General features: G+C 46.0%; 1 protein-coding gene across 3 annotated transcripts in view; it reads left to right on the forward strand.

The window, feature by feature from the left end:
- TFEC (transcription factor EC) overlaps positions 1–23,129 on the forward strand; it is a 234,662-nt gene that overhangs the window by 94,359 nt on the left and 117,174 nt on the right. Inside the window, exon 1 of one of the 3 annotated variants that reach the window (XM_075599987.1) lies at positions 18,191–18,686. The exons of 1 other annotated variant lie outside the window; for it this stretch is intronic. In XM_075599987.1, coding sequence (XP_075456102.1) covers positions 18,654–18,686 — 33 coding nt within the window. In that variant the 5' untranslated portion in view covers positions 18,191–18,653. Of the gene's footprint in view, positions 1–18,190; positions 18,687–23,129 lie in introns of those variants that run through there. One more of the 3 variants, XM_075599984.1, reaches the window with a different exon arrangement.

Genomic DNA, 23,129 nt, shown 5'->3' on the forward strand with positions numbered 1-23,129 from the left:
TTCAGTCCAGTGTGAATCTGCTACAGAACTTCTGATGAAAAGTACACGGTCATTAAACAAAGAAAGGCAATATTTAAAGCAAGATATTTCTACATTGTATCTTGTATTGAAAAACGTATGAATTTTCTTGCATGCAAGGGCACAGATACTGTACTGAGTACTACTGCTGCGGCAGCTTTTATTCTTACTAATCACCGGCTTTTACCTGGCATGTTCCTGGAATGCCACGCACCTGGAGCATGCCGGGCTCCTTTTGCCTTCCCAGCCAGGCGCATGCCCGGCTGACGCGCGGTTGATGTGTTAATTGATAATGGTTCAGGATTTACTAGGCTGCAATGCTTTGCGTGTCCGCCAGATGGCATAAATTCATGACTTGTAATGCGCCGAATCAGTAAAATGTCGGCTTTCAGGTGTTTCGTTTAAAAAAGATACTGTACCTACCACAGTGTGCCATTGTAACTTGGCCTTGGCCTTGAGACTGAAGGAAGAGTTGCCAAAATGTATCAATTTAGGCTTTTCATATTAAAGAAAGACAAAGACCAGTTTCAGTTTGTGTTACACTATTCTGCAGAGACCAACCATGAGTGTTCAAGTGCAGCCTGCTTTCCAAAAACCTGACAGAAGTTACGCGTATTTGATATGGGCTGCGATTAATGCAACAGAGGATAAGATGGCAACAGTTGCTCAAATTTATCAGTATTTTATCGAAAAATATGACTTTTACAAATTTTCGCTAACTCCTCATACGTGGAAGCGTGCAGTAAGGAAAAGGTTATGTAGTGACCCCTGTTTTCACCGTATTGAGCCCCAATTTGTTGGAGGGTATTGGTATGTATCAACAGGGTTTTTCCCGTATCTATGATCAGGGAGGCGGCAAAAGGCAAAGGGTCGTGTTAAAAACAACTAAGAAGCGACAGTCGCTGCCAAGCAATGCACCAGCACCAGCACAAGTACCGGCTTCCAATGACGGTCCCACTGTCAGTGACAACCCTGAGCCTGAGCCTGAGGCTGAGCTGGATTTGGCGTGCAGTTTTGATGAAGCTTGCATGTACCTAAGCGATTTCCAGCCTCACCTGCTGACTACAGGTGGACTAGTCTCGCTGCCAACTATCGACGTGGATGATGAAGAAAGCTGGACTGGCAGTGCGCCGGCGCAAGCTGAATGGGAAATTCAATGGTGAGTACTGTCTTGTTGCCGTATTATTTTGGTGGGGCTGGCTGGGTACTTCTTTAGGGGGCTGACCATTACTGTACAGTACATTAAAACTTTTCTTTTTGTTTTTTCTCAGAAAAGAAAACAGCTAATGGGGGGATTTCGATGGATAATATTGTACTGTATGCTGATGTTTTCCGGCCGTACAGTATACTGTGTAATAAACCCTGAATAAATAAAACTAAGCATTTATTCTACATATTCAGTATCGTTTCATTATGTGTCTTCCACAGTATACTGTACAGTGGTATACTGTACAGTGCCTAACATCTATGGGCAAAAATAATTTTATTCCTAGGTGCCCTAGAACAGAAGTTCCCATGCCAATTGCCCGTGAACTTGACCGCGGCCCTAAGTAGTTCCCACGCCAATTGCGCGAATATAATGTAAAATAACCCGTTCTGTGGGTCTGAGCGGGTTGAAATTTACCTGGTCCCCATGCGGGAGGACCCTTGCCATAGTGGCAAAATATTAGCCTTCCAAGACCCCCGAAACCGGAGATACAAAAAGACAGTTTAAAAGCACATTACCAAAGTGGCTTTTCTTCTGCCATGCAAGTCAATGGCAGAAACCTGAAATTTAACATCACCCTGACTCCGTTCTGTTGCCACGAGAGGGTCGCAATTTGCCATGCAATCCTGCCGCAACTGGGACTACATGGTCACCGAATATGAGCCCTCTAGGTCGAACAGAACCGGAGTTGTGGGTTCCAGGTTTCTGCTCATTCTGACTTAGCCGGTTCAAAGCTTTCTCCGCCATTGCGCTCAATGGTAGGACCCTCCTCGCCGGCGTGACCCTTTCTTGCCGCCATTACTGCTGGGACCCTGTTGGGGTCAAGTGAGGAGGTTCCTAACATCTTGGGGCAAAATGAATTTTATTTCTAGGTGCCCTAGAACAGAAGTTCCCACGCCAATTGACCTAGTTCCCACGCCAATTGCCGTAGTTCCTACGCCAATTGCGCGACCAGCCAGTTAAAAAACAGTGCAGCAAGCCTCTACAGTACATTTGTTACACTGGCAAAGGAGCAAATGGAAACAATGTGAGGCAATTCAACATGGCCTTTTATTGGTGGAGTCAGTACAAAAACATTTATTTACAATATTGAAACATTTAAAGTGCACAGCAATTCTAACCATCAACACACAATAATACATTCTGCAACCTTTATTAAATTCTTCTGCCACAAAACATTTTTGGTGCATGGGGCACAGGGAGTTAAAGTGACTTGCTTTTTATGTACTGTATTTGGGGGTTGTCTTTGGGGGTTTATTCATCAAATTATTATGATGAACTGCCTTTTGAAATGACACTGCTGTTAACTATTTCAGCCACACACCTCCAGAATTTTTAATCCCTCCCTAGCCAAGCGTCAATCGGCTGAGTCACCCTAGCCTACTGTACCATCCCCCTCTCTCCACTGGCTCGTTGATCTTCTGCATATTGCCATTGTGTTCTTAATCCACCCATAGCCGAGCAACAAACACTCAGCACGCCTGCGTCTAATCACACCATCCCCCTCCCCCAACCCTTAGAGGCCTGTTGTTTGAACGGTAATGCTTTGAAAAATCCCCTCTCTAATTTGAAATGTAAATCTGATGTGCACAGCACTGTGAGAATTGAGAGTACACTGATACAGTATTTCATCAGGGTGTGAAAATATTTGTCAGTCACTATGGTTTATAGTCACATGTTTTTAATACAATACAGTACATTCTTTAATATCTTTAAAATAAAAATATATAAATCCTGGATACAGTATACTGTAAGTACATATAATGTAAAATAACCCGTTCTGTGGGTCTGAGCAGGTTGAAATTTACCTTGTCCCCATGCGGGAGGACGCTTGCCATAGTGGTAAAATATCAGCCTTCCAAAAACCCCGAAACCGGAGATACAAAAAGACAGTTTAAAAGCACATTACCAAAGTGGCTTTTTTTCTGCCATGCAAGTCAATGGCAGAAACCTGAACTTTAACATCACCCTGACTCCGTTCTGTTGCCACGAGAGGGTCGCAATTTGCCATGCAATCCTGCCGCAACTATCGGGCACTACCTGTCGGGCATATGGTCACCGAATATGAGCCCTCTAGGTCGAACAGAACCAGAGTTGTGGGTTCCAGGTTTCTGCTCATTCTGACTTAGCCGGTTCAAAGCTTTCTCCGCCATTGCGCTCAATGGTAGGACCCTCCTCGCCGGCGTGACCCTTTCTCGCCGCCATTACTGCTGGGACCCTGTTGGGGTCAAGTGAGGAGGTTCCTAACATCTTGGGGCAAAATGAATTTTATTTCTAGGTGCCCTAGGACAGAAGTTCCCACGCCAATTGACCTAGTTCCCACGCCAATTGCCGTAGTTCCTACGCCAATTGCGCGACCAGCCAGTTAAAAAACAGTGCAGCAAGCCTCTACAGTACATTTGTTACACTGGCAAAGGAGCAAATGGAAACAATGTGAGGCAATTCAACATGGTCTTTTATTGGTGGAGTCAGTACAAAAACATTTATTTACAATATTGAAACATTTAAAGTGCACAGCAATTCTAACCATCAACACACAATAATACATACTGCAGCCTTTATTAAATTCTTCTGCCACAAAACATTTTTGGTGCATGGGGCAAAGGGAGTTAAAGTGACATTTTAAGTAACATCTCCTTTATTAAAGAAACCTAGTACTGTATACAGTACAGTACAGTGGGATGGTGCGCAACACTGTCAGTCAGACCTGCACCAGTTCAGTCCTAGAGGGCAGCAAACAGGGCAGGTTTTCAGGGCAACATTGAAAACCGTACCTGTTTGCGGCCCTCAGGGACTGGAGTTGTGCATGTCCTGTGAAAAAAAACACACAACAACATCTCCTTTGTTTAAGTACAGCAGGTACTGTACGGCAAAACTTGTAGAGTACAATACAGTTCAGCACAACAGTATGGTCTCACTGACAGTCCTCCACATTGTCCATCCATGGCCGATTCCTTGCATGGCGTAAAACGCCATTAATGCAGTCTCTAACGCCTTTCATTCAGGATCTGTAACTGTATAAAAGCGCCGCAATTCTTCCACAATGTTTTTCCTTAAATTGGCAGGAAGGGCCTTTTTTACACGATTCCCATCGTAGTTCACTTTGAACACCCACTTGCAGTACAACGTGTAGGGAACATGGTGCTTAAAAATGATCAAGGCATACTTGTGGGGTACACCAGCACTCATCACCCTATACTTCTCCCTAAGCGCCGCTGTCAGATCGCGCAGGGTGATGTCGGGCACTGTTTCGATGCGAGCGGGTGTAGGTCTTTTGGGAGCGGGTGTGCTTGTGGCGACTGGCGATGGTAGGATGTCTGGGAGGAAGCTTTCCTGCGGTCGTGGTCGCCGTGTTGTCTCCTGGCGTGGTGTGACGGGGTTGTCATGTCCTCCTCAACGGCATACATGTACCCTACATCTTCTGGTGGAGGGGGGGCGCTTGGTGATGGAAGGGGGTCGAAGGTCCCATTCATCACATCCATGTCACCCTCCTGCTCCGGCGTCGGGGAAACAGGGGCATTAGCACCGAGCAAATAATGTATGCCCACAATGTCAGCCTCTATCTTCTCCATCCGTTGATCCATCCGTTGCTCCATTTGTAGCATCCGTTGCTCCACATTTAACATTGTCTCCAGAAGCAGATCTATCTTTGCCAGCACAATAGAATTCCCAGGGAGATCCACACTTATCCCATTCAGCATCCGGTCCAACGAGCTGCTTCTTGTGCATGGCGTCTGGACATCTGGGGGGATGGGTGCAATGGAGGATGAGATGGGGGTTCCATGGAGAGAAGCGGCATCGATGGAGAGTGGAGGAGGTGACCTGTGAATACCCGGTAGAGGAGAAGCGGTAGCGTCGAAGAGGGATGGAGAAGGTGACCTTTGGATTTCCGGGCGAGAAGCAGAGTCGTCTAAGAGCAAAGGAGAAAGTGACCCGTGGATTTCAGAGGCGGCAGCGTTGTCAGATGGAACCGGAGAAGATGGGGGTGGAGAAGACGGGATGAAGATTTCCGGGACAGTTAAAGCAGAGTCGTCGAAGCATATGGGAAGTGGTCTGCGGGTCCGATGGGTTGGCTGCCATTCGTTTTGCGTAGAGAGCGTATTACCGTATATCTTCTTCACATAATAAGGCTGACGTCTAAAAAAACCCTTAACCTTTGGGGTCAGCAGAAGGTTTTCTTTATTGGCCTTAGCCTGTCGCTTTGCCCTTGGCGTGGAAACGGCAACCGCCTTTCGCTTTTTCAGCATGACAGGCACGGCAGAGGTGAGAGGGTTCTTGCGTCCATAGAACCGGGGATGCTCCATGGAAGCAGGTGGCACAATGCAGTACAGTATCTGGACAAGGGCAAGTTCAGATAAAGATCCTTGAGTGGTGGCCTATGCAAAGTGTGTAACCTTTTATGCATGGCGGCCAGGTACAGGTGTTGAAAGTGGGCGTGTGACTCATTACTGTATAAATACACCATCCATTTTGTGTATTGACTGCACATAGAATACACATCGACTAAACATCGAATATACATTCTTGTGTTTGTATTTCTTTCCACGCAGCAATGCCTGTTAAAAAGATTTCAAAGGATCTCAGCAGCCGAATTAAGGAGATGTACAGGAGCGGCACCGAATTGCTGCTATCCAACGCTGGTTAGCTACTTGTGACCTCGTTGTGCCATTAACAACCGTGAGCTATCATGCACAAGGAAAAAACAGAGACCGGAAAAAGGCACCAAGGGTAACAAATGCGTAAGTATACACTACCGACACGCTTTATCACTCTGCGGCCAGATCCGCAAGCCGGGAGATTTCCCGGCTTGCTAGTGGCCGCCCCTCGGCGTGCCGCGCGTCATAGACGCGCGGTCACGCGTCTTCGGGAGCGTGCGCCCCCTGCACGCGCGTCCAGGGGCTCCCCGAGGGAGCCCTGGTGTCCCGCGATCGCGGGACAGCGGCAGGGGGTTCCGGGGGACCCGGCGGACCCGGCAGCGGTAGGGAGAGCGCCCCGATCGGAGGGCGCTCTTCCGCTGCTTCGGCGCGCGCCCGTCACTCTCGGGCGCGCGCCAGGCTACTGCTGCGGCCAAGAACGGGCAAATGCTCGAATAAACTTGGCCGCAGCAGTATTTATAAAACTTAACAAAAAAAAAATATAGAAAACTGTACTGTACATCTACAGTACAGTTCTGTATCTACTGTAATACTGTTGTTATTCCTGTTGATTTATATTACAACATACTGTACAGTAGTTTGTCTATTTATATTTATAGTACAGCAGTATACATTTTTTGTATATTTCAATTAATCTTACAACGGTATATACTGAATAGGATGTACTGTATATTTATATTTATATTACAACAGTATATTTATTTTGTATATTTATATTTATAGTACAACAGTATATATATTTTGTCTATTTATATTTATAGTACAGCAGTATATATTTTTTGTATATTTCAATTAATCTTACAACGGTATATACTGAATAGGATGTACTGTATATTTATATTTATATTACAACAGTATATTTATTTTGTATATTTATAGTACAACAGTATATATATTTTGTCTATTTATATTTAATGTACTGTATATTACAACATTACATTTATATACATTTTATATAGCTGCATATTAATAAAACAATATAATTTCTTTACATTGTAGGGAGACAACTGTTCTGGTGGACAAAATAAGTGAGGAGAATGATGAGAGGAGTGCATTAAGGGTCAAAAACACTCTGCAGGAAAAGCACAATCTGACTGTATCCGAGACCAGCATAAACAAGATGAGACGCAGCATTGGATGGAAATATGGACATGTGAGGTTAGTACTGGACAGTACAGGAGGTAAAAGTGTTGTTTAGCAAACTGTACTGCACTGTGCCGCTAAAAAAAATTTCCTTGTCATTACAGAGCGTACCCCATGATACGGGACGCAAACAAAATCAAAAGAGTGGTCCAGGCCCAGGCATGGATCGACAGTGGGGAGACTTTCCAGGATTGCATCTTCACTGATGAGTCTACTGTGTCGCTGGAGAGATTTGCAAGATTTGCGTTCCACAAAAAAGGCCGCTTATCTTTGAAGCCGCGGCCAAAACACCCTGTGAAGCTGCATGTGTGGGGTGCCATCTCTAGGCGTGGACCGGGAGGCATTGTCATCTTTGAAGGTAAAATTTATCAAATATAATGTCGCCTAATGCACTGTACTGTACTTGACTAGTGTTGCCTTGCCGTATGCACAGTTCTGTACTATTGTGCAGTTTTTTTGAGCACTTTTCTTTTCTTGCTATAGGAATCATGAATAAAGCTTTCTTCCAAGACAACATTGTGCCCGAGATAGTGCAATACATCACACGCGACTTCCCCAATGGTCACCGCTTCTACCAGGACAACGATCCCAAGCACACTGCTTCAACGGCGCATATCCTTGAGCGTGGCATCAACTGGGTGAAGACGCCAGCGGAGTAAGTGCAGTAGACCGTGTCCCATTTTTGTTCCCCACTGTTTTTAGCTCTTAAACCAATTGTCCTTTCTTTCCAATGACAGGTCGCCAGACTTCAATCCGATCGAAATGGTCTGGCATCAGCTGAAGGACCATATCCGGAAAGTGGTGAAACCCTCCAAAAAGGACGAGTTGTTGAAAGGCATACTGAGTTTTTGGAACGATGTACTCACCGTGGAACGCTGCAATAAATATATAGACCATATTGCCACTGTGTTGCCCATTGTCATCGCGCGTAATGGGCAAGCATCAGGAAAGTAGTACTGTGCTGTAGTATTGTAAGTACAGTATGTTACAGGTAAGTATGGCAAAGATTTTTTCTTTCCAGATAGTAAGAGTACTAGTACTGTATACAGTAGTTAGTTTTTTCTTTACAGAGAGAGCAGCACCAGCCATCAGGTTACAGTATAGACAGTACTAGAGTAACTGCCTACTACAGTAACTGCCCCATTTTTTTTCTTTCTAGATAAAGCTGCACCAGCCACCTACAGTATTTCTGCCATAATAGAGTACAGTAACTGCACAAATTTTTGGTTTTCTTGTCGTTCCAGGAAAAACGGTGGCCTAGGGGGATGGGGGCGTTGTGTCCAGTCAAATCTGCTTCTACAGTCAAATGTACAGTATATAAACAGCAGCAATGATGTACACAAAACCTCTCCTCTCTCAATGAACTACTGTACTGCAGAGAGAATGAGGAAAAGATAAAGACTAAAGAAAAATTAATTTTACTATACAGTACAATATATACAGTACAGTATATTATACAGTACATTACAGTACTGTATTGTATATACTGTAATATTAAATAATATTCTTATAAATGTGCATTACTCATGTTTCCCCATGTTTTACAAAGGTTTTCCAAATGGTTATCCAATTTCAAGCTGCCAAAATAACTTAATAAAGACTGCATTACTGTATGTATTATTCCTGATTATTTTTATATTTGTATTTTTTGGTTCCTGATAAAATAAAATAAATATTTATTCACTTTCCTGCGAATCATAATCATTGACAGCCACCGCTACAGTGCACCAATGAATTATTTTATTTATTTATTTATAAAATATTTTACCAGGATTTATATATTTTTATTTTAAAGATATTAAAGAATGTACTGTATTGTATTAAAAACATGTGACTGTAAACCATAGTGACTGACAAATATTTTCACACCCTGATGAAATACTGTATCAGTGTACTCTCAATTCTCCCAGTGCTGTGCACATCAGATTTACATTTCAAATTCGAGAAGGGATTTTTCAAAGCATTACCGTTCAAACAACAGGCCTCTAAGGGTTGGGGGAGGGGGGTGGTGTGATTAGACGCAGGCGTGCTGAGTGTTTGTAGCTCGGCTATGGGCGGATTAAGAACACAATGGCAATATGCAGAAGATCAACGAGCCAGTGGAGAGAGGGGGATGGTACAGTAGGCTAGGGTGACTCAGCCGATTGATGCTTGGCTAGGGAGGGATTAAAAACTCTGGAGGTGTGTGGCTGAAATAGTTAACAGCAGTGTCATTTCAAAAGGCAGTTCATCATAATAATTTGATGAATAAACCCCCAAAGACAACCCCCAAATACAGTACATAAAAAGCAAGTCACTTTAACTCCCTGTGCCCCATGCACCAAATTTTTTTTTGTGGCAGAAGAATTTAATAAAGGCTGCAGAATGTATTATTGTTTGTTGATGGTTAGAATTGCTGTGCACTTTAAATGTTTCAATATTGTAAATAAATGTTTTTGTACTGACTCCATCAATAAAAGACCATGTTGAATTGCCTCACATTGTTTCCATTTGCTCCTTTGCCAGTGTAACAAATGTACTGTAGAGGCTTGCTGCACTGTTTTTTAACTGGCTGGTCGCGCAATTGGCGTAGGAACTACGGCAATTGGCGTGGGAACTAGGTCAATTGGCGTGGGAACTTCTGTTCTAGGGCACCTAGAAATAAAATTCATTTTGCCCCAAGATGTTAGACCCACCTCACTTGACCCCAACAGCGTCCCAGCAGTAATGGCGGTGAGAAAGGGCCACGCCGGCAAGGAGGGTCCTACCATTGAGCGCAATGGCAGAGAAAGCTTTGAACCGGCTAAGTCAGAATGAGCAGAAACCTGGAACCCACAACTCCGGTTCTGTTCGACCTAGAGGGCTCATATTCGGTGACCATGTAGTCCTAGTTGCGGCAGGATTGCATGGCAAATTGCGACTCTCTCGTGGCAACAGAATGGAGTCAGGGTGATGTTAAATTTCAGGTTTCTGCCATTGACTTGCATGGCAGAAAAAAAGCCACTTTGGTAATGTGCTTTTAAACTGTCTTTTTGTATCTCCGGTTTCTGGGGTCTTGGAAGGCTGATATTTTGCCACTATGGCAAGGGTCCTCCCGCATGAGGACCAGGTAAATTTCAAACCGCTCAGACCCACAGAACGGGTTATTTTACATTATATTCGCGCAATTGGCGTGGGAACTACTTAGGGCCGCGGTCAAGTTCACGGGCAATTGGCGTGTGAACTTCTGTTCTAGGGCACCTAGGAATAAAATTCTTTTTGCCCATAGATGTTAGGCACAGTATTCCACTGTACAGTATACTGTGGAAGACACATAATGAAACGATACTGAATATGTAGAATAAATGCATAGTTTTATTTATTCAGGGTTTATTACACAGTATACTGTACGGCCGGAAAAACATCAGCATACAGTACAATATTATCCATCGAAATCCCCCCATTAGCCGTTTTCTTTTCTGAGGAAAAAAAAAAGAAAAGTTTTAATGTACAGTAATGGTCAGCCCCCTAAAGAAGTACCCAGCCAGCACACCAAAATAATACGGCAACAAGACAGTACTCACCATAGAATTAAAATTAATTTTCCCCCAGATGTTAGGGACCCCTCACTTCACCCCAACAGGGTCCGAGCATGTACAGTACTGTACTTTAAAATAAATTAAATATGCAATTTTACTATTACTGCGCGCGCACGCACAGACTGTATACTGTAGGTTGAACCGCGAAGGTATTAGACTTCAGAGACAACAGCTCGCAAACGCCCCCATGCGTTTTTACACGGAATTGCAGTATTGCAGACAGCGGGAATAAAATGCTTAAATCACAGCCACGAAAATAACGCTATACACCCCGGGAGAAAACGACACAAAACCGCACATCACCGGGATCTTTTGAAATTCGCGGAGCTAGCCAAGTAAGAATAAAGTTGGTCGCCAGTGTATCTACTGTATGCAGTAATTGAATTCAAAAGCACTTTTGAAAAAAAAAAAACTGATCCTAAAGGTTTAAGTACAGTACAGATGTACTGTAGCAATACTTACTTTCATTGCTGCCGCAAAACACCAAGTATAAATCCCTGGCATTTATTTCCAATCTGCAGTTCCCCCACAGCCAGTTTATTGCTGCCGAATATCATAGGTGATATTCAGTGACCACCTAAAAGAGAAGAGCATTGAAATCAGCGCTAATGCAATAAATATAAATCAGTGACACTATAAGTGACAAACATACAATAAATACACTTTAAACTTAAAGTGGGGGCTGCCTAGGCAAAAGGTGTACACAAACCCATACAAACAGTGTAAAAACAGAAAAACCGGCGCCTCCAATTAGAAAAAATAATAAAACTGACCAAATATAGTCCAAGGGTATATGGAATGGAGTCCCGAGGGGAATCTTCAATGAAGTCATGAGAGCATTTCAGCATGGACCTGCCTTTCTAACAAGATCCAGCACTCTGGGTTTGATCCAGGAACGTTCAAGCAGTCAGAGGCATCTAGTCCTAGGTTATGCTTGTCCTAGGCTAGTCTTGTTAGGAAGGCATGTGCATGCTGAAATGCTCTCATGAATTCATTGAAGATTCCCCTCGGGAATCCATTCCATATACCCTTGGACTATATTTGGTCAGTTTTATTATATTTTCTAATTGGAGGCGCCGGTTTTTCTGTTTTTACTTTATTCAGTGACCACCTGCTGACCACATGTACTGAACTGCACTAACATAATTATAATTATTCCGGAAGACCGTAGCCAAGCCGTAGATGAGCTTTGGCTCCTGCACGGATGAGGTACGGACAACAAAGTGTTCATGCGGTGGTCATGTTGCACCTTCTCGCAGTCACGGGAAGTATGAGTCTTGATACATCTGTACATATATCGTGCATGGTACAGAGTTGTATCACATCTTAACCAACACACATTAAAGCAGAAACAAAAATGCACCGTGTTAAAAACAAGCTTTTTATTAACTCTGATGAGTGAAATTACTTGCAATGTGTGAGACTTATAAGGATTGTATGTAAACATATACAAATCATATACTGTAGGTAGAGACAACAAAGCTTGAATGAAGTTGCCATATTCACTCCATAGTTTCCCTGCTAGTTATCTTACTTGCATGTTGCACCAAAATAAACTACTATGGAGTAGATTAATCAAGATCAGTTATGGATTAGTGCAAACGGTCCGGTTTAAGCTCCCATTCAAATCAATGGGAGTGAAGGAGTGGCTTAGTGAATAAAGGCACTGACTCTGAAACCAATGACATTGAGTTTGAAGCAGAGGAGCCTGTTAAAATCCCAGTGTCGGCTCCTTGTGACGTTGGGCAAGTCACTTTATCTCCCTGTGCCTCAGGTATAAAAAATAGATTGTAAGCTATATGGGGCAGGAACTTGTGCATGCAAAAGTCTATGTACAGCTCTGTGTACACTGTCAGTACTATACAAGGGGAAACAAATATTATTAATGGGAGTTAATTTCAGATCTGGTGTGCTAACACCATAACGACAGTGAATCGGCCCCTATCAGGCCATAAAACATTAGCAAAGTCTTAACGCCAAGAATAGTTAATTTTATGGTTTAAGGAGATAAAATACTGGAAAATTGTTAGAAACTTTGGGGCGTTTCAGTGCTTTGTTTCTGCAGGTGATCTGAAAATTTAGAACCTAAAATATACCTTTAAATATTTAAAATGTGTTTATACAATAGGTTTTATCATGACGGAAGTCATTCTTTAAAGTCTCTCAGATGTCAAACTGGACCAAACATGCTGCACCAGATATAGCAAAAAGCAAACATTCCTATTTAACTCAATGAGATTTTCGTCTTTGAAAAACCGGGCACAATTTTTTTGCACCATTTTGGCCCCAGTTTTGCAGCCAGGTGACTTTAGTAAATTATTTATTTATTTATAAAATATTTTACCAGGAAGTAATACATTGAGAATTACCTCTCATTTTCAAGTATGTCCTGGGCACAGAGTTAAGACAAATAATACATGGTTACAAATACAGTTACATAAATGAACAGGGTATACATTATATACAAGACATTGCATGCACAGTTAAAGAAAATATATATTACTAGCTGATATACCCGGCGTTGCCCGGAGGCCGTGAGGGGGGGCGTGAAAGGCAGGGGGGGCGTGAAAGGCGGGGGGGGGCGTGAAAGGCGGGGGGGGGCGTGAAAGGCGGGGGGGGGTGTGAAAGGCGGGGGGGGCGTGAAAGGCGGGGGGGGCGTGAAAGGCGGGGGGGGGGCGTGAAAGGCGGGGGGGGGGCGTGAAAGGTGGGGGGGAGGGGCGTGAAAGGTGGGGGGGGGGTGAAAGGCGGGGGGGGGGGGTGAAAGGCGGGGGGGGCGTGAAAGGCGGGGGGAGGGGCGTGAAAGGCGGGGGGGGGGTGAAAGGCGGGGGGGGTGAAAGGGGGGGGGGGGTGAAAGGCGGGGGGGGCGTGAAAGGTGGGGGGGGCGTGAAAGGTGGGGGGGGCGTGAAAGGTGGGGGGGGGCGTGAAAGGTGGGGGGGGCGTGAAAGGTGGGGGGGGCGTGAAAGGTGGGGGGGCATGAAAGGCGGGGGGGGGCGTGAAAGGCGGGGGGGGCGTGAAAGGCGGGGGGGGGGCGTGAAAGGCGGGGGGGGGGGCGTGAAAGGCAGGGGGGGTGAAAGGCGGGGGGGTGAAAGGCGGGGGGGGTGAAAGGCAGGGGGGGTGAAAGGCGGGGGGGGAGCGTGAAAGGCAGGGGGGGGCGTGAAAGGCGGGGGGGGCGTGAAAGGCGGGGGGGGCGTGAAAGGCGGGGGGGGGGCGTGAAAGGCGGGGGGGCGTGAAAGGCGGGGGGGGGGGCGTGAAAGGTGGGGGGGGCGTGAAAGGCGGGGGGGGCGTGAAAGGCGGGGGGGGGCGTGAAAGGCGGGGGGGGCGTGAAAGGCGGGGGGGAGGGGGTGTGAAAGGCAGGGATGGAAGGGGGCGTGAAAGGCGGGGGGGCCGTGAAAGGCGGGGGGGGCGTGAAAGGCGGGGGGGGGCGTGAAAGGCAGGGGGGGTGAAAGGCGGGGGGGGTGTGAAAGGCGGGGGGGGTGAAAGGCGGGGGGGGTGAAAGGCGGGGGGGAGCGTGAAAGGCGGGGGGGGTGAAAGGCGGGGGGGGGTGAAAGGCGGGGTGGAGCGTGAAAGGCAGGGGGGGGAGCGTGAAAGGCGGGGGGGGCGTGAAAGGCGGGGGGGGCGTTAAAGGCAGGGGGGGTGAAAGGCGGGGGGGGTGAAAGGCGGGGGGGGTGAAAGGCGGGGGGGGTGAAAGGCGGGGGGGGTGAAAGGCGGGGGGGGGGTGAAAGGCGGGGGGGGGTGAAAGGCGGGGGGGGTGAAAGGCGGGGGGGGTGAAAGGCAGGGGGGGGAGCGTGAAAGGCAGGGGGGGCGTGAAAGGCAGGGGGGGCGTGAAAGGCAGGGGGGGCGTGAAAGGCAGGGGGGGGCGTGAAAGGCAGGGGGGGGGGCGTGAAAGGCAGGGGGGCGACACACAAACACAGTGTCACACACACACACACAGTGTCACACACACACACAGTGTCACACACATAGTGTCACACACAGTGTCACACACACACAGTGTCACACACACACACACACACACACACACACACACACGTCACCTACAGCGACACCTACCTCTACTTCCGGCCGCCGCCATCTTCTCACTCGGCGCCGCGAGGGAAGGGGGTCCTTCCGGGCGCGCCGCCATCTTAGGCGCCGCGAGGGAGGAAGGGGGTCCGCTGCCTGTTCCCCGCGGCGGCCGAGGGAGGAAGGGGGTCCGCTGCCTTTTCCCCGCGGCTGTGCGCGAGGAAGGGGGTCCGCTGCCTGTTCCCCGCGGCGCGCGAGGGAGGAAGGGGGTCCGCTGCCTGTTCCCCGCGGCTGTGCGCGAGGAAGGGGGTCCGCTGCCTGTTCCCCGCGGCGCGCGAGGGAGGAAGGGGGTCCGCTGCCTGTTCCCCGCGGCGGCCGAGGGAGGAAGGGGGTCCGCTGCCTGTTCCCCGTGGCTGTGCGCGAGGAAGGGGGTCCGCTGCCTGTTCCCCGCGGCGCGCGAGGGAGGAAGGGGGTCCGTTGCTGAGCGGAGCGCCGGGAGAGGTGAGCGGAGGGAGGGAGACGTGACCGGAGGAAGGGGGAGAGATGAGCGCTGGGAGGGGACTCGGAAGGGGAGAGAGAGAGAGAGGGGGGGGGAGGGGTGGTGGGGGGTGAAAGGCAGGGGGGGCGTGAAAGGCAGGGGGGGCGTGAAAGGCAGGGGGGGGCATGAAAGGCAGGGGGGGGGGCGTGAAAGGCAGGGGGGCGACACACAAACACAGTGTCACACACACACACACAGTGTCACACACACACACAGTGTCACACACATAGTGTCACACACAGTGTCACACACACACAGTGTCACACACACACACACACACACACACGTCACCTACAGCGACACCTACCTCTACTTCCGGCCGCCGCCATCTTCTCACTCGGCGCCGTGAGGGAAGGGGGTCCTTCCGGGCGCGCCGCCATCTTAGGCGCCGCGAGGGAGGAAGGGGGTCCGCTGCCTGTTCCCCGCGGCTGTGCGCGAGGAAGGGGGTCCGCTGCCTGTTCCCCGCGGCGCGCGAGGGAGGAAGGGGGTCCGTTGCTGAGCGGAGCGCCGGGAGAGGTGAGCGGAGGGAGGGAGACGTGACCGGAGGAAGGGGGAGAGATGAGCGCTGGGAGGGGACTCGGGAGAGATGACCGCCGGCCGCGCGAGGGAGGAAGGGGGTCCGCTGCTGAGCGGAGTGCCGGGAGAGGTGAGCGGAGGGAGACGTGACCGGAGGAAGGGGAGAGATGAGCGCCGGGAGGGGACTCGGAAGGGGAGAGAGAGAGAGAGAGGGGGGGAGGGGTGGGGGGGTGGTGTGTGTGTGTGTGTGTGTGTGTGTGTGTGTGTGTGTGTGTGTGTGTGTGTGTGTGTGTGTGTGTGGCCGAGGGGGAAGAGAGTGGCAGTTGGGTGACGTCACACACAGCAATCTGATTGGCCAGAGGCTGAGGACCAATCAGATTCACCGCAGATAGCACTAACCTCACTAACCATTCGATTTTATATATTAAGATAGGCGAATGAAACAGTTACAGACCAGATTAAAATGTGAGACAGCTTTAGATTTGAAAGAACTTAAACTGGTGGTGGATGTGAGAGTCTCTGGTAGGTTGTTCCAGTTTTGGGTTGCACGGTAAGAGAAGGAGGAATGGCCGGATACTTTGTTGAGCCTTGGGACCATGAACAGTCTTTTGGAGTCTGATCTCAGATGATAAGTGCTGCATGTGGTAGGGGTGAGGAGCTTGTTCAGATAGCTGGGTAGCTTGCCCAGAAAGTATTTAAAGGCAAGACAGGAAAGGTGAACTTTGCGCCTAGACTCTAGTGATGACCAAACTAGTTCTTTGAGCATTTAGCAGTGATGTGTGTTGTAGTTTCATTGGAGAACAAAATGAAAAATTGAATTGTAGAGGGTGTCAAGTTTGCTAAGGTGGATTTGAGGTGCCGTGCCATATACTATGTCTCCATAGTCAATAATTGGCATTGGCTGTGCGATACGCTTTCTGACCAGGAGACTTAGAGAGGATTTGTTCCTGTAAAGTACCCCTAGTTTGGCATAGGTCTTGGTTGTCAGGGTATCAATGTGCATTCCGAATGTTAAGTGGGAGTCAAACCATAAGCCCAGGTATTTAAAACTAGTGGCAGGGGTTAGGGTGGTGTTAGCGTTGGTTCTAATCAGAAGCTCAGTCGCTGGAAGCTTTAAAAATGTAGTCTTGGTCCCAAATACCATTGTTACAGTCTTGTCAGTGTTTAAAAACAGTTTGTTTTGGGAAATCCAGTTTTCGAGTCTCAAAAAGTCAGACTGAAGTACTGCACCGACACACTTTATTCGAGCAAATACCCGGTATGTACCTGGCAGATACCTGGAATGCGCCGCTCCTCACCTCTGACAAGCCCCGTTGCATTTGCCTTCCCAGCCTGGGTTCATGCCTGGCTGATGGGCGGCTGATCTGTTAAATGATAATGATTAGGATTAAATAGGCTGCAATGCTTCGCGTGTCTACCAGATGGCATAAATTCATGAATTGTAATGCAGTATATATATATATATACTGTGCAGTATTGCAGCCAGCGGGAATAAAATGCTTCAATCCCTGCTTGGAAAATAACCCAATGCACTCGGGCAGAAAACAGTCACAAACCTCAATACACCCGGGTATACCCGAATTCGTGGGACTAGCCGAGCTCGAATAAAGTGTGTCGCCAGTGTATGTGTTGAAGGTCAGAGAGGCTATGGCTGTGTGCATGTAGGATTGTGTCATCTGCATACATGTGTATTGAGGCTTCCTTACAAGCTGTGGGAAGATCATTAATGAACACTGAGAAGAGTAGGGGCCCCAGAACAGAGGCTTGCGGGACACCACAGGTGATATCCAGGGGGTTGGAGTTAGAGCCTGAGATGGACACATGTTGGGATCTTCCTGATAGGTAGGACTGAAACCAGTTTAAAGCATGTTTCCCTATTCCAGAGCTCTGGAGTTTGTAAAGCAGGATAGCATGATCAACTGTATCAAAAGCCTTTGCAAAATCTAGGAATACTGCACCAGTGAGTTGTCCACGTTCCATTCCACAATGGATTTCATTGCAAACTTTTAGCAATGTAGTTACGGTGGAGTGTTTGGGACGAAAGCCAGATTGGAATTGGCTAGGGAAATTTGTCTTGGTATAGTAATCGCTTAATTGGGAGTGGACACATTTTTCCATGACTTTGGATAGAATTGGGAGAAGTGAGATTGGTCTGTAGTTTGAGACAAAGTTTTGTCCCCACTTTTGAAGATTGGGACAACTCTGGCAGTTTACCAGGTCTTAGGGATATGGCCTGCAGACAGGATAGAGTTGACTATGGAAGCAATTGGTTTGGCAATGGCTGGGGCATCAAGACGTAGGAACCTAGATTGTAGTAAGTCAGGTCCACATTGGCTGCTTAGTTTTAGTTTGAGGAGCGCTTGTGTAATCTCCTCTTCAGATACTGGGCCAAATTGAAAATTGTGGGCAGTGTTGGGAGGGGGTGGGGCTATGTGGGTACTCCCAGGATGAGATTCAGGTTTGTGGTTTGGGCTGCGTTTCGCTAATAAGTTAGTGGCACACCCCACAAAGTAATCATTGAATGCATTTGCAATGTCAGTGGGGTTTGTCAGAGTAATATCGCCCTTAGTGATATTACTTGGTTGTTGATGGTTAGGAGACTGGAATATATTGTTGATAATCTTCCAGAAGTTAGCTGGGTTTGATGTATTTTGGTGGAGATTGTCAGAGTAATATCGTGTTTTTGCGTGCCCTGTTTGCCTTGTGCACAATGGCCGGCATCATTATCCCAAACGGCTCAGGACATTTTTATTTTACATAGTAAATAGACTATACCTTTTTTTTATATACCCATGCATGTAAAACAACCTCAATTGTGTTAATCCTACTTTTTCCATAAAATGCAGTGTCATTTCTTCCACTTCATCTAATATCAGCCAGATTTTAGGAAGTACAGTACATGCATGAGCCACTTCTCTTTTTTTTCTTCCCCCCTCAGTATATTAATTTTGGTTATATTTTCAAGCAGTGCCTGTTTCCTTCTCATTTAAGACCTGAGCTGCTGAGGTGTTGTAAAGATGGTAACCCTGATACAAATCCAATCCTTGCTGGTAGGTACTGTAACTAAGCCATCAGCAAATATTTCTGCTGTTTGACTGACTTGAAAAAGTTCAGGCTTATCTTGATGGCATTTGTCTTGAATATGTAAGTTTAATGAACACTTATCTTTGTTATTTTCTTGAAGTGCATATATTTGACAGAATCTTATATTACAAACAAAACTCAGTATTTTTAAACGTTATAGTTTTCTTTATTCAACTTTGTGGCAAAGGTTAAACTGAGATACTTTACACAAGAAAATCATAATTATGTATAAACAGCTTGTGTGGAACATATATAATCCAGCTTTACCTACAAAACGTCTGAAAGTTTTCACTTTGTTTGTAAGGGGAAGATTTACCATGGCCATGTGCATGACATGGACATTGTGCCCACTATTTTAGGGACCTGCTTTAAATTCCTAAAACGCATTTATTACGGGATTGATGTTTTGTAACATACAATGTGCTACTGAAATGCATGGGACATCTCTGTGCCCAGGGCATACTTGAAAACGAGATGTAACTATCAATGTAATAATATTAATAATAGCATGTTCTTGTATAGCGCTGCTAGTTTTTTACATAGCGCTTTACAGAGACATTTTGCAGGCACATGTTCCTGTCCTAATGAGCTTACAATCTATTTTTTGGTGAAAGTGGGTAACCGGTGCATCAAAGCATAAGAGTCCCCATACACCTTGATAAAGGGCGCACGGCCCAAAACGCATAGGTGTGCGTTTTCTGGATGACCCAGGGATGATGTTTGATAATTTTATTCATTAAAAGGTTGTTTTTGCTACCATTAGCCTCCTCCATTCATTACAGGCAGTGCACTGCCTTTTTTCACCTAATCTATTTTTTGGTGCCTGAGGCACAGGGAGATAAAGTGACGTGCCCAAGATCACAATGAGCCGACACAGGGAATTGAACCAGGTTCCCCTGCTTCAAACTCAGTGCCAGTCAGTGTAATTACTCACTGAGCCACTCCTGGTAAAACATTACTTCCTGGTAAAACACTTTTATACATAAATAAAATAAATAAATACAGGATATAAACACTTCTACAATGGATTTGCATTTAGACTATTGGATGACAATGTAAACCATAACTGGTGGTGATTGTCTTGGTAGCAATTCTCTACAGTATGTAATGAAAACATGCTGTACCTTATTATGTTAAAGCATCTGTGCATTTTGCATTTATGTGTAGAGACTTTCTTGAAACAATCTTATGTTCAAAGTATGGCTGTTTTTTTTGTTCATTATCCCACAGAACAAAGCTTACAAAACTCATGCATAATTGTCATTTAAACTGTTGCACTGATATACTGTATAGAAAAGGTTTAATGAAAATGAATTGGGGCTCTGTAATATCACTTACTATGTTTCTGCCATACTGTGGCCAAACAAACAGAGACTTTACAGTACAGATGTAGTAGGTGTTACTGTACCTGCTGGTACGCTGTGTGTGTCTCGCTACAACATGCCAGTGGGAGCAATAACGGCTGCTACATCTGTACAAGTCAGTGTGCATCTTTTTTACCCCCATTAAGTGAATTAAAACTAGCATCATAAAGTACAGTACTATGTAGATGGATGATTTTGGAAGGGAACCCACACGTTCCCTTGTTACTGTAGTTTAAATGCACCTAGCTCTCACTCATAAAGCTATCTGTAACACTTTTACAGTTTGCATTTTTATTTAATGCAGCATCTTAAATCAATTTTTCTAAGTATTTCCTCATCAAGTGATTTCTTAATGTGTTTAATGCAGAAATATAACGGATATTGAACTGTTAATCTGTTATGTTTTGAGGTTATGTACAGCAGTTTTGATGCAGTAGCAGTAATCTGAAGTGAAACTGAGTATTTCCTAATTTCTCCAGCTAGAAATGAACTATGAAATATAGTGTTCATATTTCTAGTATTACTATTTCGTTTTCTAACATATTACAATAAATTCATATCACTTTGAACCCTGACTCACCTTCTTTCTCTCCTCTGACTCTCCTTTTCTACTCCTTGGGGACTTCAACTGCCATATTGAGGATCCCTCCCTCCCTTGGGCTTCCCGTTCTCTCTCTCTCTAACCTCTTCTTTTGGCCTTCAAAATTGACAACAGCCAGCACCCACAAGGATGCCCACTACATGGACCTGGTTTTCACTGAAATCTTTTCACTCCATGACTTCTCGATTTCCACTTTTCCTCTCTCTGACCATTATCTCATCTAATTTTCTCTCTCTCCCTTCTCCACCTTCATCTACCCTCGTATCTTCAGAAACCTGCATTACATTAACCTCCTGGCTCATGATTCCACTTTGAGCTCTTCCCTTTCCTCTCTCAGGTCCACTACAGACTGACAACCTGGTCAGGAACTACAATTATGCCCTATCAACCTCTCTTGATCTACATGCCCTCTATTTCTCTCCCACTGTCGCCGTTCTATCCCCAGATCCTGGCTAAACTGCCCCATATGTATGCTCCGCTCCTGCACTCACTCCTCTGAATGCCACTGGAGGAAATCTCATACTCTCGCAGACTTCCTTCACTACAAATTTATCCTATCTTGTTTCCATTCTGTCCTTTCCCAGGCTAATAAACCTACTTTTCATCACTAATCAACACTCAAAAGTCTAACCCACGCAGACTCTTCTCTTTCTTTGACTCTCTACTCAGATCACCATTTGTACCTTTCCTTCTTCCTCTATTTCAACTCAGGACTTTGCTGACTATTTCAAGACAAAGGTGGATTGCATTCGTCAAGACATCCCCTCTGTATCCTCCTTACATTCTACACCTCTTCCTAACTATCCTCCTGCCTTCCTCAACTCCTTTTCCTCTGTCACAGAGAAGGATGTGTAACTGCTGATCTCCTCTTCTCCCTCTACCACCTGCCATCTTGACCCCATTCCCACCCATCTCCTCAAACCTGTTGCTCTTACTCTAATCCCCACAGATGTTCAACTCCTCCCTCTACTCTGGTACCTTTCCCAACTCCTTCAAGTAACATTTATACCCTTATTCAAAAACAAAAAGCTTGACCCTACCTGTCTCTCTAATTAGCCCTTGCCCTGTCTAATTATCGCTTCCTGTCTTTTGACTCTTACATCTCCCATGTGCTTTAATGGGCCTATGCTATAAGTGTTCATAAGCCACTTATCGAGCATTTATCGGCCAAAATGCCTACTCCCATTCAGTAAGCCTCGATAAGTGGGCAATAAAGGCATGAATTGCCAAAACTTTCAGCCGTCAAAAAAAACAAAACGCTGTGTAATCGGCAATAAGCCACTTATCAGCAGGTTCTGAAACTCGTACAATTCTAGTAGCCATGATTATATTATCGAGGCCTATCAAGGCTAATCACGAAAAAGATGGAAGAAAGAAGATTTTGGTACCTGATGCTGTTCTATAAGGAGGATGGAGTCAGATTGCAGTGGATGATTTCGCGGGTCGATAGCTTCCTGATACACTGGGATTCAGAGAGTGAAGACTTCTAAAGGTAAGATAAATATTTGATTTTATTGTCTTATTTCAGGTTTTGGATTGTATTTCATTTCTTTTTATGTTGTTCATTGCCCATTGACTGCTAATATATTCATCTGTGCCCCTTTGGTTACAGATAAATACAGTGTTAGGCAATGCATTCTTTGGCAAATGCTTGTTTTGTATTGATTGGTATTTTCTCTATTTCTGTTTATTGTTATGATGCAATTGTTTGGAATTTGTATGGCTTGTTTTTAGTACATTTGTGGATTGACTAGTGGTTTTATTTCTTGATTTGTTTTATTCGTCAGGTGTTTCTTTAATTGTATTCTATTATTGTGGTATATTATAATTTTTATTCTTTAGCGGTTTTGGTGTTAGAATAATTTTATTGATGTGTATGTAACACAGTTCCCCCAACCCTCGGGAAAATGTACTTACTGGTTACTGCTGTTTGTGGTGCGTGCATACCTGTGAGGGTCAAGGAGAGCTGAGTGGTCCGTGATGGTGTGGGGAATAGGACAGGCTTTTGATGATCTTGATGTTCACCTCAGGGTGTCAGCGTCTCCAGCTCCAGTGGGCTCCAGGATTTCCAGAGTCAGTCCCCCACTAGAGCATTTTTCATACATACCCCTACCCAATAGACTGAGAGCTCAGGCAGGGGTATATAAAAATTAGCTTTATTTGTCAATCATTGCAGATGTTACACAGCGGAGGCATATAGGTCACAGAGGATCCCAGGCCTCTGGATGGTGCTGGGCTCGAGGCTTCTGATCTCTCTGGCCCAGTGAGCCCAGGATGGACTGACTGGCCTGGCTCACTCTCAGCCAGGAGGAACAGCACACACCTCCGTTCCCTAGGAGGGGTACACAACAACTGAACTATCTTTTGTTACTTCTTCTCTGAGACTCCATAAGGGGAGGGCACAAGGTCTGTACCATGATTGGCTGTACACAGACCCTGAGTCA

The sequence above is a fragment of the Ascaphus truei genome, chromosome 5 (genome assembly GCF_040206685.1).
Source record: "Ascaphus truei isolate aAscTru1 chromosome 5, aAscTru1.hap1, whole genome shotgun sequence".
Taxonomy (NCBI): domain Eukaryota; kingdom Metazoa; phylum Chordata; class Amphibia; order Anura; family Ascaphidae; genus Ascaphus; species Ascaphus truei.